The sequence below is a fragment of the Rattus norvegicus genome, chromosome 18 (assembly GCF_036323735.1).
Source record: "Rattus norvegicus strain BN/NHsdMcwi chromosome 18, GRCr8, whole genome shotgun sequence".
Lineage (NCBI taxonomy): Eukaryota > Metazoa > Chordata > Mammalia > Rodentia > Muridae > Rattus > Rattus norvegicus.
Window position 1 is genome coordinate 13915618 of NC_086036.1, and position 17596 is coordinate 13933213.

Genomic DNA, 17596 nt, shown 5'->3' on the forward strand with positions numbered 1-17596 from the left:
GCTAATCCTTGAGAATCCACACAGTGTCTTCATATTGTCTCAGAGAAATTTATTCAGTAGGGAGAAAAAATGATTTTGCTTTCGTTTTAGCTCTTTTCCCTTTTTAAGATGTAATAGGTGTTGGTGTAACCATCAGTCATTTATGCCTCTGAAGCTGTTTCTCAGTCTAAGATTCTGAGCCCCGTGCCCGTAAGTCTAAAGTCTTCACAGTGGACAGTCTAGGTGTGCCATTGAAACAGAGGTTGCTAGATTTATTAAAGAGTTGCTCGCGAGGTGAGACTCAGGGCAAGTCAAGAGATGCTCAGTGAAAAATGGAGCCTCAAGAGTTAGTCTGCCATAGCTATTTCCTGGGAAAGCTAAGACTTCTTAAATCTACAAGCATAGTTTGACCCTGTTTAATGAGTTTAGAAGGTCAGGCTTGGAAACCTACATTGTGTTTTCTCTCTTCCCTTCAGGACAAAGTATGTTCCATTTGGGATCGCCTCAAGAACCTTACCAGGCAGCACCAGGTCTTCCTGGGCTTATTGCTTCCCTTCTACCGGAAAGAACCTTTCCTTGAATGTTCATATCTCCACCCTGAACAGGCGATACATAGAGATGGGTTTAGTGGCTATAAAGAAATATGACAAAGTAGAAGAGTGGTTTGTGGGAGTTGTACTATATATACACATATATAATATTTTCCAGTCTGGTTTCAGACCCCGGCATGGCTTGGAGACAGCGTTGGTGTGTATGAAGGCTCTTCCTGGAATGAAGGATTTGGGACACCTTTCCATGATGATTGTATTAGAGCCTCAGCTGCTTTCGTGGTGGTCATGAGGTGATGCTGAACCGAATGCTTGAACTAGCAGGAGTGGCTGGGATTGCATTGGAGTGGTTCCGTTCATTCCTTCCGGGTAGGTACCAGGTAGCATTGTGGGTGAAATGGACATTGAGGGACTTCCTGTATGGAACCCCACAACAGTCACTCACTTCCCCTGTTTATATTTAGTGGACATGAGAGAGTCACAGGATGCCCAGAGGCCAGGTGGTGTGAGCTGAGTGATTGGGTCAAAGGTGATGAGAGAGATTCCTCAACATAACTCACTCATATCTGTCATTTCTGCTTCTCCAGTGTGACAATTGCAAACTAGTGTGGAAACTCAGAAAGTGGGCTGAGTTGGGAAGTGAAAATATGAAAGGCTATAGAGTGCTTTTTAATATCTCTGCTTGAATTACATCTGTCAACTGTGGCCATATGCTATACACGAATTTATCTAATCATGAAAATCCTTCTGTGGTATTAGGCAGAAATGTTTATTTTTCTCCCTGGAATATCTCCAAATCTTCTTCCCTGTGAATAGTGACTACACGACCACGGTCTTCTTTGTACAAGTTGTAGTCTGCTCACTCCCTGTTTGTTTAGGACTCTTTGAAGGATACTCTTTGAAGCCTTGTTACATTAATGATTACCTTTGAGGCCAACGGTGCATGTATTGTTTTTGTCTTCACCAAAAGCATATTATGATTCTGGCTGTTATACCAAGAACCAAATTGGATTGTACCTTTAAGGTATATTGAACCATGCATCCTGCCTCTAATATTCCTTGTGCTGCTTAAGCACTGTAAGTTTTTTTTTTTAAAGAACGTGCTAGAATGTTTTGCATATTAGATATGTTCCTTAGAAACTCGGTGCTTCTCCTTGGTTGTTTTTATGCACATATTGTTTTAGTTATCTTCATGCAGAGGATGACATGTGTGTTGAGTGTTGAACATCAGGAAGTTCAGGTGGAGACCTGAAAGGAAACACAGATGTGTGTGTCTGTAAATATCGTTAGAGCCGCTGGTTGAATGTCAGCCTGGCGAAAGAGCAGGAAACGCACATTTGTGCAGTGATCAGTGTCTAGAGGAGGGCCAAGCACTTTCTCCTTTTTTCGTTCATTAAATCCTCACAGAAGCTTGGAGGAGATGTGTGCTGTTTCTTCGTTTTACAGATGAGGAAGTTGAAGATAAGCAAAGTTAGGTATGTGGCCCGAGTTCTCAGAATTTCACTAGGAAGAGATGTTATGTGAGCCTTGGCTTGTTTTTACATCACAATAGGCTACACTCTAACGTTAGATTTTGGTCCCCAGAGAGGGGGACAAAGAAGAAAAACATGCCTATTAGGAGGCAAGAACAAACCATGGAGGAAACAGGAGACGCAGGAATGCGCTAGCTTACTGTTTATTTTTGAAAACTTACGGCGCTTGCTTAAAACTCCCTTTGGACAAGCCCTGACAAAAGGAAGCATTTTAGGGTCAGCAAATGTTTCCCCAGTGAGAGGAACAGGTTTAGAATTTGGATTTTGATGGCTTTGCTCTGACACTTGTTCACCGTGTGTTATTGAAAATGAAGTAATGATACCTTAGGTTGCAGCTTAGGAAACTAATAATCAATGTGTAAGTCACTATTCAAGCAAATCAGTGCTTGAAGGCAAACACCAGGCTATTACAGTTTATAATAGTTTTTTTTAAAATATATATCTGCACATTTTTCCCATGCAGAGATATGTAGAACAAAGTGTAGAGAATTTGGGTATTCTGTTTGCGGATGTTATGATAGTTCTCTTCATCTCCGTGAAGTGTGGAGCCCATCACGTGGTTTTGATGTGACTGAGTAGCTCTCACCATCAAAATGGATTCACCAACCCCCTCACTTGATAAAACCAGATCTGATACAGCCCGGGACTTAAACGCTGTCATTTGGCAATAGGAGGTCCGTTTATTTAAGTGGTCGTAGTTCGCCGCTTACAATATGTTGCTACTGCCCATGCTACTGGCACCTGAGGGTGCATTTGATTCACCCACAAACCTCTGTAAACTGAGGCCTGCTCAGCACCCACAGTGTCTTGGCAACCTAGGAAGTGGTTTTAGAGATGGACACAGCACCTTGAGATATCCTGACTTAGCTATGGTGAAACATTGATTTCGTGGATGTGGGTGGCAAGCACATAAAGGAACTATTTCCTGAGAGCTTAACTAATGGGGCAGTGTGAAGGCTCTGGAATATTAACTCATGTTCAGTGAGTACAGTGGACCTTTCTGTACTTAATGTCTGACAACAGTCAGAAGCAGGGATACCCCAAGTCCTAGTGTTTAGGAAGATTACAAGATCAAGGCTGATTGGAGCACTTCTACATTTACATGAGGTAGTATTCGAGAACAGCTATTCTCTCAGTTGCCCTTGGTCATTGAAGTGGAAGTGCGGGTTTGCAGTGGTTTTTCTTGAACTTTGCCCTCAGCTAGTCATTCTCTTGCTTCCTACCCATTCTCTCCCTCATCCTGGCTGGAGTGAGTTGTCCTCTTGAGAAATTCTTTGTGAACCTGGTTGGAATGATATTGCTGTCAAATTCAGTATTCAAAGGTTTGTTTTATGCAAAACTGCATTTCTCTTCAAGAAGTTATCAAAATACATATTCTCCCAAGGAAGATATTATTGTAAAGCGAAGTTTGTTTACACACACACACACACACACACACACACACACACACACACACTTTTGCCTACACAATTACACATACACTTATACACACACGTACGTGTGCACACCTGCACATGTACATACATAATTATACATACACCATTATACATACATACATACACACAGACACACATGCCACAATGACTATATATACTTTTTAAGTATTTGATTTGATCATTTCCTCACTCTTCTTTGTCTTACTGGGCACCCATTCTCCACCTCTGAAATAAGACTGTTGCTGTTGGTTTGTGTCAAAGTCCCTGCAGGCGACTTCTGTCTCTCCCGTATCCTTTTCGAAGATGGTGTACTTAAGCAAAAGTCATGCGAACTATACCTGCTTTAGACCTGAACTTAGTTGCTGTGTTTATGTGTTACATACTAAGCTTGGGAAGGGAAGGAACACTTGAATTCACGTGACTTTGTATTAATACTTCCTTCTCAAAAGGGAGATTTTATGAGAAGCCTTACCCTGAATTTAAGACTTGTATAAAATAGTTTGTCTTTTTATTATATAATTCTATTCAAATTTTACAGATGTATTTTATACCAGCATAATGCTATGACACTTAAATTTCATCAAACATTTTATTAAGGCATGTTTATTAAATATGCTCATATGTCTAATAAAAATTACATCAGTAAACAAAGTAGCTTGAAAATAATTGGTCATAAAAAGAAAAAGCTAGCTTAAATCATCGTTATGCACACCAGTCTTAAACAGCAATGGCTGTTCTAATTATTTTTAGCTGTTTCCTTTATCAAACATTTAAAGGTAAAATTTTTCTCATAGCCAGCAAAATTCTGAGCTGAGTTCTCTTGACATTCTGCTGATGAAGGAATTTTAGATGAGGACAGCCAGAGAGAGAATGCTAGGAGGAAACAGATGGGAAGAAATGGACAGGGGAGTGCCTCTCTTTCTCTTAGAGCTTGGAAGAGCCATGGCAAATGATATATTCTTATTGAACTATTGTACTAGTGGGTTTGACGTTGGCAAAGAGGTAGCTATGGTAGAAAATTCAGATACCAGGCAATCATACATTGGTGAAGAATTATGAGAATTATAAGACCTTCCTTGAAAGGGGAATAACCTTTAATGGCTGTGAAGTACAAACAGAAGGAAAACATCCCAAAGCTTCTTCTTATGCATTTGTATATGAAGAATTGCAGTAAATGTCAATTTATTCATGAGTAAGACATATTAGTAATATGTTAAATGTGTTAGAAGAAATTATTAAGATAATAAGGAAGAGCATAATGACCATAAAACTTCCTAGCACAGACACATGCACCAAGATGGGCTAATGTATAAAACACAGGAGTAAACACGTATGTGGATCACCATGTCATCTTATTACTACTACTAAACATAAAACAAAGCCATCCTTGGTGATTTTTGTTGGTTTATGTGTTTAATTAGTTAATCCATTAATTAATCAGATTAATTATTCTATTTGTGCACTTTTATCTCCTAATGATACTCCTAGCCATTCAGTTGTTATTGGTAAAGGTGGAAACAAACTAATTCTTTTTAAAACTTCTTGGCACTTTTCACAGAAGGATCTTTACATAACCCATATCCTTATGATTTATTTCATATCTACAAATATATTTTAAGAACATTAGATTGGTTATAAAAAAAAGATAGAGAGATCTCAACCATCACATATTTCCATAGTGCATACATTTGGATGTCCACCGGTGTCGTCAGTGGGACCATTCAACTGCACGCAGAGATCATTTAGAAAGATTAGCAAGAACGGTAATAGCGGGCCTCGCTGGTATTTTGTTTTTGCCGTTGTTTAGCAGATATGAAACCCTGAGGTTGGCATTTTAAAAGTTCCCCTAAAATTCTCATGTATAGAAGAATTGAAGACTACTGGGTAAGAAAGAAGCAGATAACAAATCAACAGTTTAACATTTAATTTATGGTCCTTTTAGAGCAGTATCAGAAAGTTATAAAAGTTAAATATTCTTGGGCAGTGTAACTTTAAAATGGGAGAAAGCAAAGTAGGCTAGAAGAAAATCTGCAAAATGCAAAGTTTAAGATATTCGAGGCACTGTGATCTGGGGTGATTTCTCTCTTGTATCCATGGGCAAATGTTTAGCGACAGGCTTGCATTATTTTCAATAGCAAAATTATATTAAGATCTTACTGGCAAGATCTTGGTTACTTCGTATGCATAGGTAATTTGAGATCATGTACTTTGTTATGTATATTTAATAATGTTTAATGAAATCTTTATATCATTTCCCCCTTTCTTTGATGTCAGGAATACTTGAAATTTGTGTTTTGAAGTTTGGAATATAATTAATGCAAGTGAATAATTTTTCTCCTTTTTCCTCTCTCTGAGGTGCCTCAGGTGTCCCCATCTTAAATGTCTTCTGTATGTTGATGTCCAAGTGTTACTCTCCAATCCCAACATGAACTCTGATGTGTGTATATGAATTCTGTTTGCCTGTCCTTAAAGTACAGAAGTAATTCCCCATTGCCTAAAGACTTCCTCTTCAGTGTTGTCCACCTTAATTAAGGATATGGCAGTTTTCCTACAAGACTGGAAACAATGCTAAATCTCACCCCAGCCATTACATGCATTTATACTGCAGTTTACCTGAAGTCCTGGAAACAATCCCAAATTTCAGCTCAGCGTTTACCTTGTCGGTGCCTTTTATGTTTGGCTGGAGAGAGAACCCAGGGCCTCACCCTTGCTAGGAGTGCACCGTGGCACAGAGCGAAATGGATAGAAACTATCCACAAGTTCTTCGAGTTGTCCTCCACATCTCTGCCCTCACGCATCTCCACCATGGTTGCGGTGGTGAAATTCTTTCCCATCTGTAAGCGTTCTGATCCTACGGGTTCCTCGTTGATCTGTCTTCTTGGTTTATCTAAGTTGAAGTTTGACTTCATGCTGAAATCCCGTCATGTACACTGTCATCTTCTGCAATGAGAGGAGGCTGATTTTTTAAATGATTATATTGTGTTAGCTGGGCATGGTGGATCATATCTTTTCTCCCACCCCTTGGAAGGCAGACACATCTATGAGTTCAAGACACCCTGGTCTATAAAGTAAATTTCAGGACAGGCAGGGATATACAGAAAAAAACCTGCCTTGAAAGAAAAACAAAATAAAACAAAACAAAAAGAGTATACCATGTTTTCCTGAGCCCCCCGTAGTTGGCTTGGTTCTCAGCACTATATCAAAGTGCTTCATGGGGTGTTCTGTCCTGCCCATTAGTTTCTCCTTCATGTTTTCCACCTATTTGGTGGAAAACATTCCCACCCTTTATCAGATCAGCATAGGCTTAAAGATTGGTACTAGCCATCATTGGCTAAGTACTTTTGTTAGAAGGTAGTTTCCAAAATTTTTAATGGACACATCAAATAAAAAACTCAACTTTTGAAATTTGTTTCTGAAAGAGAGCTATATAATAACCATCAGTTGTGTACAAGTTTCCTTTTCACTGTGTGAATGGATAAAATAACATGCAAACTAAGTATGCTATATTATTTTACTGTTTTAGTGTTCTATGGTAAACACTTAAAGTGTTACACAGTATGTCTACTTTTATAAGATATTTTTAGAAACATCTAAGATTCTATTACTTATTAAACCCCCAAAGTAAGACATTTCTTTCGGAAAGTCTTCCAGACACAGCAAAAAGACAAGCCTGTCATAAAGCAATGACTAGAAGAGATGCCTATTCCCTAGTATTGATTGATTTATGGATTTCAATAAAAAGATGTAGTGCTCACTGCTCCTCGTACAATGTGTGGGATTTATTCTTGGGGTGGGGGGTTGTGAAGTGTTGAGAAGACTTTTTAGTTGTTTATAAGAAAGTACTTAAATACTTCCCATGGCAATAAATACTTATTTCTTGTATAAAATAATCATTAAAAATAAAATCAAGGGAGAATATATGATATGATTTAAGGAAAAATGTGAATAGCAATAAAAATCCCTTTTTTCTATTTTGAAAATGATTAGATACTTCTATACTAAGGAAAAAACTAACTTGTTATCCACACGTGGAGATGGTTTCACACTTGCTTCTGATTCATTAAAGAAATTCCAATAGAAAGAGTTGATTTCTCTTTGAATTCCTTCCTTTTCTCCTCAGAGGCAACCAATATCAAAGCTTTACTAAGTATTATTATACTGTAGACTCCATATTTTACTGTGATTACCTAAATAAATATTTATCTATATTCATAGCTATATGTACTAAACATTTAGATCATTTATAATGTTTTTCCTGTAAGTACTATCTCTCAGTGAAAATAAGATTTTTTTTCTGGAGCTTATATGGAAATATAAGATTGTCGATCTACAGAACATGTAGAGAGATTCTTCACTGGATATTGCCAAATGTTTTTCCAAATTAGGTTATACCAGCTTATATTCTTAGACGAATATTTCACAAAGCCATGTCTGGATAGCCTCAGCCAATTCTTGGAATCACGAAGCTTCCAAATTTGTTCTTCTCTATAAATTGTGAAATGTTAGTTTATCAACATTTCCTGAATGTGCGAGGAGCATAGAGAATCGTTAATAGAGTCAGATTGCCAGCAGCAGCAGAGTAGTGTCAGAGCGGCCAGAAGCTATCACTGTCAGATCAGCGTAAGCTGTATAGCCGGTGGTGGGTAGGAAGATCATGATGGACAGGAGAAGCCATTAGTGCTAACAAAGAACACTGACACGAGAGAAACATACAGTCAAATACCCAGTTAGAATCCACTCTGAAAAGCTGGCAGTGTACCAATTCCAGATTGATTTAAAACCTTAGCTATAAATGGATTAGGGGATCTCTAAGCACTGGTTGAGCTCCTGAGATCACTCCGTGGGTGAAGACACTTCCAACTAACACTAATCACCTGAGTTCAGCTCCCAGGGCTACCACGGTGGAAAGAGAAAATCCCACTCTTACCAATCACTTTCTGTCTTCCACACTTGCTTAATGGTACACAGTCACACGCACACACATACCTACGCCAAAGAAGTTAAAAGTAAATGCAGTAAAATAATTGAAAACACCGTACACCTATGTTCTTTTTATGTGACAGATGAGGAAGTGACAGGTTGGGTGAAGTTATCTTGTCTCAGGCTTTCTCTTATTCAGATAAAGATGTAAGCAGGACAATTTTGCTTCATTTAACATAGCATCCCATGGTTCATCTTCAACATTTGGTGCAGGGGATTCTGGGAACTTAATTTTCTTCCCTCTTCTCCTTCTAGGATTGGTTTCACTTTGCTCTGGCTATCTTTATTCTCTGAGCTCCAAGGAGGCTAAGCATACACGAATTACTTGGTTTTTTTGTGTCTCCATTGCTAATATTCCAACTGAAAATTACTTATGTTGTCTCTATATTTGTATATTAATGTTGCAAAAAGTATGCAAAACTCCCAACCACTATAACAACAGGGGTGGTTTCATCCTGCTAGCTTTCCCGGTGGGGAAACCGAGACTGGTTTTATTGATGGCTATGCTGGAATCATTAATAAGGAGAAGGGAGTCAACCTTCTAGATACCAAGCAGACTAGGGTAAATATGTTATGCTCGCGCGCATGGCAGCCCTTTCTTTTAGGCTCCTTATGGGGTTTTCAGACTGATTGGAAGTGATGAGGCCATGAGCGTGAGCTGTATAAACAGTTTTGGAAGACAACACACAAGAAAGAAATGAAGCTTTGAGACCGTCCTAGAGGAAACGGGATCTCCTTGGAGCACAAAATTGTTTCTATGTGTGTGGTAGTTAGACTCTCCGTTAGAATTTGTATTTTGAAGGCAGAAATTAAGCATTGTTAATGTAAGTGATGATTCCCAACAAATGGCTTCCCCTGGGCCAAACCATAGTCTTGAGAGCCATAGTCTCATGGCAACCCCCTGAGCATAGTTGAGCCACTGGGGAGGTAGAAGCTGAGATGGGTGCCAAGTACATCCTAAGAGACTCAATCATGAGCGCACTTGGTAGTTCCTCTGTAGGGAAGGGAAAGTCATCAATTAACAAAATCAGTCTCTGGTCGCTATGGCTGTAGGAGGAGAAAGATTGCTTGGTTAAGTGTGTCGGACAAATTGAAATAGGAGGTGCTAAAATCAGGGAGGACATTTAGAGACAATGGAATGCTGCTCTTGTGAGTGAGGGACAGAGTGAATCAGAGTGTGTGAAAGTAAAGAATGTGGATTTAAGATGAGCTTTAGTAAGGCTTCCTACACAAGAAAGGAATGGAATAATTTGAGGTGCTTTAGTTAAGGGAGGCGAGAGAAGGAACCAGCAGGACGCAGGAGAAAGGTGTTTTCCCTGCACAGTGTGTCTTCTGTGAAGGAAATTCTGAAAACATGCCATTCTCAGTTTTGAATAGGTACATTTTTCAGCTACCCAAAGTTCGTAGCTATATCTTTTGATTTTTAAAATCTGTACAGGAAGAATCATCACATTGCATCATGTTTTGCGATAAAATAGATGCTTTAGGGACTAGAAAGATGGCTCACTGACTAAGGAATGTAGAGATGGCTAAAAGGTTAGGGCTGGGGAGATGGCTCCACTTGCTGCCCTTGCAGAAGACCCAGCACATACATGGAGGTTTAGAACTATACCAAACGTTAGAACCAGTGGGTCTTCCATTGTCCTTTGGTCTCCACAGGCACTAGGTACACATGTAGTGTATACGCGTACTTGCAGGTAAAACATCCATACACATAGAATTTTAAAATGCATCTTTGAAAAATAGATGTTTTACATGCTTTTAAAAAGACTATTATTTTGGCAATACAGCTAAATATTTCTTTTATTGTATGGGTAAATACCACTACAAAGTTAAAATGTATTTTCCTGCAACTTTGATATGTACTGTTGATTTATTTGGTTAATTTGGATGAGGGAACATAAAAAGTTGTTTTCTCTAACACCATTTTTGCAGTATTTTTGAATCATGGCTTAGTATAGCATAGATGGACGTGGGACTGTTGCAGTGTTTACCATTTGTCACATGGTATAAAAGGCTGAGAGTTATGGGTGGAGCACAATATGTGCTTACAGTTTGCAATGACACCAATCTATCATGTGGGGCTTAATGTCTGCCCGCTGGTGTATAGAATTCAGTATTTTATTTTCCCAACATCAATTTTTGGAAATCTGTATTTGGGAATATGTCCTTTGGCCTGCTGTGGATAGGGAATGGGGGAATGGTACAAACTGTCCATGGATTGACTGTAGCTGCATTTGTATTAAGGGCAGTCATCCCTTTGGAATACACTAAAAGCAGTATTTAAATTCCAAATGATTTTCCTCTGGTTTGAAACATGCCTCAAGGCTGCCTCTCTCTCGAGTCCCCTGTCCTTTCATATGTACTCAGAAAATTCATCTCAGCTCAGCATACATTTCTATTATGTGCAAAGCACTGTCAGAGTGTAAATTTATTTGAGGATTAGCTTGACTTATATAGGGTTTGTGTAAATGTTTGTTCAATGAATAGAATTTTTTTCTTTAATGATCTAGTTCTACAGAGACATCTCAATTATGGGTCTGGATTCTCCACTCTGTTTTCCCTAAGCCTTTCGTTCCCTAACGTTCATGACTAGCATTACCTGAGGAAGACAAGCAACCGTTACCTACTACAGACCAGCTCTTTATAAGATCCGAAACCAACCATTTCCTAAGGTTAAGCGAAGACAAGCTCAGAAAACTTAACATCTACAGAATGTGGCTTTTGTTTGTGTCTTTCATTTCTCCTTTTAGTATTCAGGGGAAGGGGTAGTTCTGTGGTTTGAGCACCAGACAGTTCAGAGAGCATGGGCCTGGGAATGAAGTCAGAATTTGGTCTGGTACTTGGCTGTTATTTGATATCTTTCTTAGTGTTCAGGCTTCAGTCACAGCTGTAAGGCTGAGATTTGTGCTAACACTCTATGGTGACTGTAAGGAATATGGAGAATAATTTCAAAGGCCTAGACCAGCTATTGATACTCTGAATATATGATGGTAATAATAATAGACACCCATTGCTATCTTTCTCCTCATTTAATTTCTATATTACATAGTACAAGCTATTCACCAAGTTCCCCACGTGCAGGTGTTACCTTAATTTTTACTATGAGGTAAAAAAAAATAGAAATTAAATAGAGCTTTCCCTAGCCAAGTTTTACATGAGTTCTGAAATATCAATTTCTTTCCACATTGATATTATTTGACCATCAAACAGTTGCTTACTTTTAGTAGTAATGGTAGTATATGAAGTAAATAGCCCATCTAGCCCTTGAATACTTACAACTCACCAGCATAGTTCTCTAGTACATCTATGTTTTAGCTCAACCCCAGAGGAGTCCTTCTGATACAGTAACTTTTGTCATTCCCATTCTGTATTTGAAGGACCTACGTCATGATAGTCCAACTAAATATGATACACTTAGCCAATAGTCTAACCTCAGTTGTACCTCAATGACCACCTCTGGAGTCTTCTTACTTTTTATGTTTGACTACTTTTTGTAGTAGTCCTGGTGCCATGGCAGTGGGTATCAGTGTGTGAGACATTTACCACTATCAATTTGCCCTTGTGGCATATACCCTACAAAATGTCTGCAATTGGCAGGAACAGCCTTGCCTTACGTTAGGGGTACTCTTTGAAATTTATATAATGAACTATATCTTTATATTTAGAATGAATCTAGAAGACTTCTTGCTGCCCATATAGATACTAAGTTAAACTAGTAGATAAACTCTTGTCCTTCCACAGAAGAGTTTACTTTCCTCGATGACCTATCAGCATAGTAAGGATCTCTGTGAATTTCTGCAGTCCGTCAGCCAGTGACTTACAGGCTTTATAAAGTGGAGAAAATTCTAGCCTCTAAGAATACTAAGGTACTAAGAAGAACAAAGCTGCTAAGGAGACATCTCTCCATACAAGTCAATGGGCCATCAGAGCTGTGCGTTAAATGCTTAAATCTGAAATGTCTTCTTAAAATGTATGCATTAAGTCGGAACACAATTAAGTCATGCCATTTCATAATTACCTTTTGCCGTAGTAGCTGTAGTTGATAAAGGAGCATTAAGTCTACATTCGTAACTTTCCCTTAGAGATATAATAAATACTGAAAGTCACGGAAGAGCTGGAAATGTAACTCCAGTGGTGGACTCCTTGCCTAACATGCACAGAGCTCTGGGCTTGATGTCTTGCACTGAAAAATTATGATGTAGATATGTTCCCATATAAATTTACAACATGTCCTCCTTTCAGCCGTGTCCTATTTGAGTCACTTTGGTTTCTATTTATTTTATACTTTTCTGTATTCCAGTCTTGTTATTCCCCACCTCAGACTCCACTGAGCTCTCTGGAGACTTCCTTCCACAAATCATGTAGATTCTGTTCTCAAAATCCAAATATCGGGGTGATTGCAGTCCTGTGAAATGCACATTCCGGTGGTGTTGTTCATCTGTCATGGCCTAGGTGTTTTACATGCATAGATTAGTCACATACTGTATTCAGGGGTATCTAGTTTTGAAGGTATTTCAGTCTTTACTGGCAGTAATATTTCATAGTAGCAAGTTAATGTGCTCTTGATTTTCTGGGGTGATTTCAATCATCTACGTTACTGATGTATCACCAGCGTGCCCTGTGTTAGTCAGGGTGCCTACAAGGCAACTCTTTCACTGGCAATGTGACCAATTCTTCTCCATTGGCAGGCCCACGCCTGGCAAGCATACACATCGCCAAAATAACCAAAGATGCATTATTTGTCCTTTAACATTTCAAGAATATGATTTGTAAAATATAACACAGTAAACTGTACACTTTCTGAGCAGAAACATTTCAGTTTTCACCTCGTAAGCCAAAAGAACCCTTATCTATGTTTAAACCCATGACATGTATCAACAGAAATCATATCATTTATTCTTAAAAAATGTTCTTTACAAAGTGAAGATATTTTCTCAAACCTTACAGTAGAAATATTTGTAAGAAGTTATTAATAATTCCTTTCTGAAGGGAGAGTGAGCATATAATTATTTATATTAATAGCACTCAGCATAGTTTCTCTCTAATAAGCGTGCTGCATAATTGCTTATTAAACTTCTTAAGTTTTTAGATTTACATTGCATAGCATTAATTTTTAATAGTCATATATTTGAAAAATGAGATTTAAAAAATTTACCGAAAGCTGATTCTACCATTTTATCAAAAACCACATTAATGTAATAAAATAGTTTAGGATTTGTGTGACTTAAATATTCTGTAGAAATAGTGTTTTTCTGTGTGAAGGGATGGACACCTGTGATTGAGATAGTCTTTGTCAGATCTGTGAATATTCTTTCAATCACATTTCCCAGCATCCTTCCTGGTTTTTAACATTACTTAAATAGACAAGCTGTCCATTTATAGCACTCAGAATTGACTGTTAGTAAATTTTATGTGTTCCATCAGCAATTTGATGATAGAAAGGAATGGTTTTTCTATATTTCACATAGCACCAGAGCTCTGCAAAGTGTCTCTGGAGGTTCTTTGATGTCTAGACAGTTTAAATTATGCCTGCTCCCTCCCTCCAAATTCCACCCCTGTTCTGCTTCAGGGGTTGTGGGAAATGAAACAAACCAGAAGGGTTCCACAGCCTTCAGTCCAGGGGGAAAAGCTAACAAGTTGAGTGGGCCTACTCTGGCAGGTGTATAGGAAACTGCCCGGTTACAGGGCCTGTGTGGAGCAAACACCCCGCTTATTTATTTCGTCTTATATTTTCCATATGGAAATAGACACACATTGTCAGTAAAGTGGAAACATCTTAGAAATATTAGTGAAGGAATCAGTCACCCTATAGCCTAATGTTTCTATTTTTCTTCCCAAACTTCCCCAGGCAGCCAAATCCAAGACTTAAGTCCCACTCTTGAACATTGTCTTACGTATTGACATGGTGAAATGAACCACTCTTTGTACAATAAGACTAATATTCTTTTCTTCTTTGTCCTTTGTTTTTCTTTCACAAATGGATGCCACCGTTCCTCCAACCCATCCTGTTAGAAAGTAAGTAGTTCCTGAATTTTCTGAGCCATTTTCTTAAAATGTTGATGCTTTATGATTCCACCCACAGTATGTGCTCCATTTTGGAGGTCATGTGTTCAATTCTGATGGACAAGATTAATGTTTGTCCCAACTGTACAGGAGTAACTGGGGGCACAGATGTGTTCCACTCTCCTTCATAGTTGTGTGTGTGATACTCTACATTTTATGAATATAAAATAATAAAATTGTACAAATAAGACTTTCATTTAATTATTTGGTACAGCAGTTAGGTGAGACGACACGCATATATTTCAAGAAAAGAAGGCTCTGTTATCTATGGAATAGGGAATTGATATCAATAGCCATAAGTAAAGGTGTAAGCTAGAATACTTTAAAGGTTTATTTTTCCATTGAATATATTACACTGGATTTATTGCTTCTTTTTAAGAAACATTGGTATCTTTAGATGAAAGCATTTTACTGTTTTTAAATGAGATAGATCAAAATAATGATCTACAAAATAATTATGTAGAAATGCAATTAAAACCTTAATGAGGGACGACTAACCAGATTGACTTGAGTTGCAAGAACATTTTAATTCATCAAGAAGGTGAATTTAATTTTAAATCAAAATACTTTATTTGTTTCTTTGGGGAAATATTTGAGGAAATTAAAACAGTTGTTGATATCTTCGGAGCTTTATTATCTTATGGTTGTGAGTTACATATTTTGATTTTTTCCATGGTAAATCTTGAGCTTATTAAGTTAATACACAGTATACCTTACTAATGCACTTATGCTCATTAAAGCTTATTGTCTGTATGAGATGAAGTCCTTAGCTGACATTAATTATAGCATGAAGCTGCTACCAAACCAGCAATTTCACATCTGCGATCATGTTTACCTTAGAAAACGTAAACTGGAGTAGTAGATTTGTTCTGTATTCTTAGTTGCCTTTAAATCTACACTCCTCCTAAATGTCCTCAATCTACATCCTTGGAATTGTGTGCATTAAGAATGTCCTCTGAAGATCAGGAAGGCTATTGTGAAGTTTGATGTCAGCTGGACAATTCTGTTAAGTTATGGTTTTAAAGATCTAGAGAGTGTAATTTTTATGGACTGGATTCTGTGTGACTTGTCATGTTCACATCTTGTCACGTCCCTGTAGAAAGTCTGCATTTCTGACAGTTTCACTAATTTAAAACTCCTGAAATCTGGCACAGCCATTCCCAGCATCAATTTTTTTTCTCTGCTTTTTGGTCTGGAGAGTGGAATATAAAAATTACATATTTTGCAGTGTTCAGTATAACATGTTGCATTATTTATCTGGAATTCATTTGTAGAGAGATAGTTCTAGGGAGACGAGTCTATTTTTTCTTTATAGCTGTAGCTCGGTCCACTTACATATGAGCAAACATCTTTCATGAGGGAAAATACTGAAATGAGGCCAGTGGGCTTGTAGGCTCTTCCTGAGGAGAGACATTACATAAGGCCATAGCACTGTTCCCACGTGAGTCAACTGTTACAGCACATTGTCCTCTGACCAAATTTACATTAGGATTCTTGTTTCCTGTCAAACCCAATGGAATTGTATTTCTACGTTGGCACAGAAAAGCTGCTTCCTAAAATAATAAAGACCCACATTATTAGACTGCTCCCAACCTTCAGGACACGATGCATATCCATGCTGATTTGCAATAATGCGTTCCTGCAACTCAGCAATTTTGCTTCTTCTTTTTTATTTTTACCAGCAAGCCTTCCTAGTAAATAAGAGATTTGAACATCTTGGCTTTTAGAAAAAGTTAGTAGCATATAATTTAGTTTTGCCTAATAACTCAAAATTTGAAAGTTCATGTCTTAAAGGCTCCTTTGTTTCAAAATATTTGAGGTTAAAAATCTAAGTCTTAAGCGGCTTGTGGAGTAGGGCAGGGCAGTTCTAATCAACACCGATTTAACCAAATACTGATCTTTTGGAATAATTGGAAATTAAATGCACACAGTCACTTAGTACACGTGCACATCGACAGTAAACCGCAGTGTTCATACCTTTCAATTATAGCATCCAAAGGCACCTGTCTCGTAAGTGAAGTGCGATACACACACAGTACATGTGACTAACATTTTTGTAAGGCCTTGAGTACAGTCCACAAATGTTTGCGCATGTGCACACTGATACTTTCAATCATGAATGCAGCATAGTTTGTTTTCTTTTAAATATTGCTGTAACCCTTAATTTCATCACATCTTTAGTACAGAAGATATTTGGACAGAATGTTCAGACACACATTCCCGCATGTGCAAGGAAAAGTTGACAGTGTCGAACCTGTAGGAAACCTGAACCTAGATGCTAATTCCTCATTCACCGTGTGAGCAATTTGATACTAGGAGCAGCCTAAATACTTATAATTCCAAATCAGTTCTCCGTGGGTTTCTTATTATTCTTTTGTTATTTTTCAACCTATGAAGAGGTACAGGCCTTGAACTTTTGTTTTTGTTTTTGTTTTTTGTTTTTTGTTTTTTTTTTTTTTTTATCATTCAAGTGTAACCACTAAGGTATCTGAAATATTTTTCAACTGAGGCTTCATCGTGCCATTTTGCAAAATAGCACCACATAAAAGTTCGGTTTCTGTAAAATGCAGCATTGGTTGCTTTGTGAATAAAAACAAAAGCTGTGTTTAGGAGACTTTTTGCCTGAAGTCTGTAAAACAGATGAATCTGATTAACTTTGGGGAAACTGGAGAGGCCCTTCATTGTAATGTAGATGTTTCAAGGGTGGGAAGATATTTTAAGAAGGCATGTAAAGAGGTTTCTTCTCTCAATGTTTTTTTTTTTTTTAACTGAGAGAATGCTTGGCTTAATAAGTTGTGTCTCAGCTGGGCTCATGTTTTGCACTTTTCCTTTTCCAGTGGAACCTCTCCCTTAGCCTGTCTGAATGCCATGCTTCACACCAACACCCGAATAGGGGATGGAACATTCCTCAAAATCCCTGGAAAGTCAGGCCTCTATGCTCTCAAAGTAAGTTGGAGCGTTTTTGTATACCGTGTGTCACACAGTTTGAGGTACGTCAAGGTAAATACGATTGGATCTCTATGAATACCCTCTGTGCCCAGAAGGTTTTCAGATG

The 17596-nt window shown here is 38.0% G+C and overlaps 1 protein-coding gene across 2 annotated transcripts in view; it reads left to right on the forward strand.

Moving 5' to 3' along the window:
- Positions 1-17596, forward strand: part of Asxl3 (ASXL transcriptional regulator 3) — a 172645-nt gene that overhangs the window by 47395 nt on the left and 107654 nt on the right. The window contains exons 3-4 of one of the 2 annotated variants that reach the window (XM_063277685.1): positions 688-14493; positions 17379-17487. In XM_063277685.1, coding sequence (XP_063133755.1) covers positions 14456-14493; positions 17379-17487 — 147 coding nt within the window. In that variant the 5' untranslated portion in view covers positions 688-14455. The remainder of the gene's footprint in view (positions 1-687; positions 14494-17378; positions 17488-17596) is intronic. The other variant, XM_056984980.2, reaches the window with a different exon arrangement.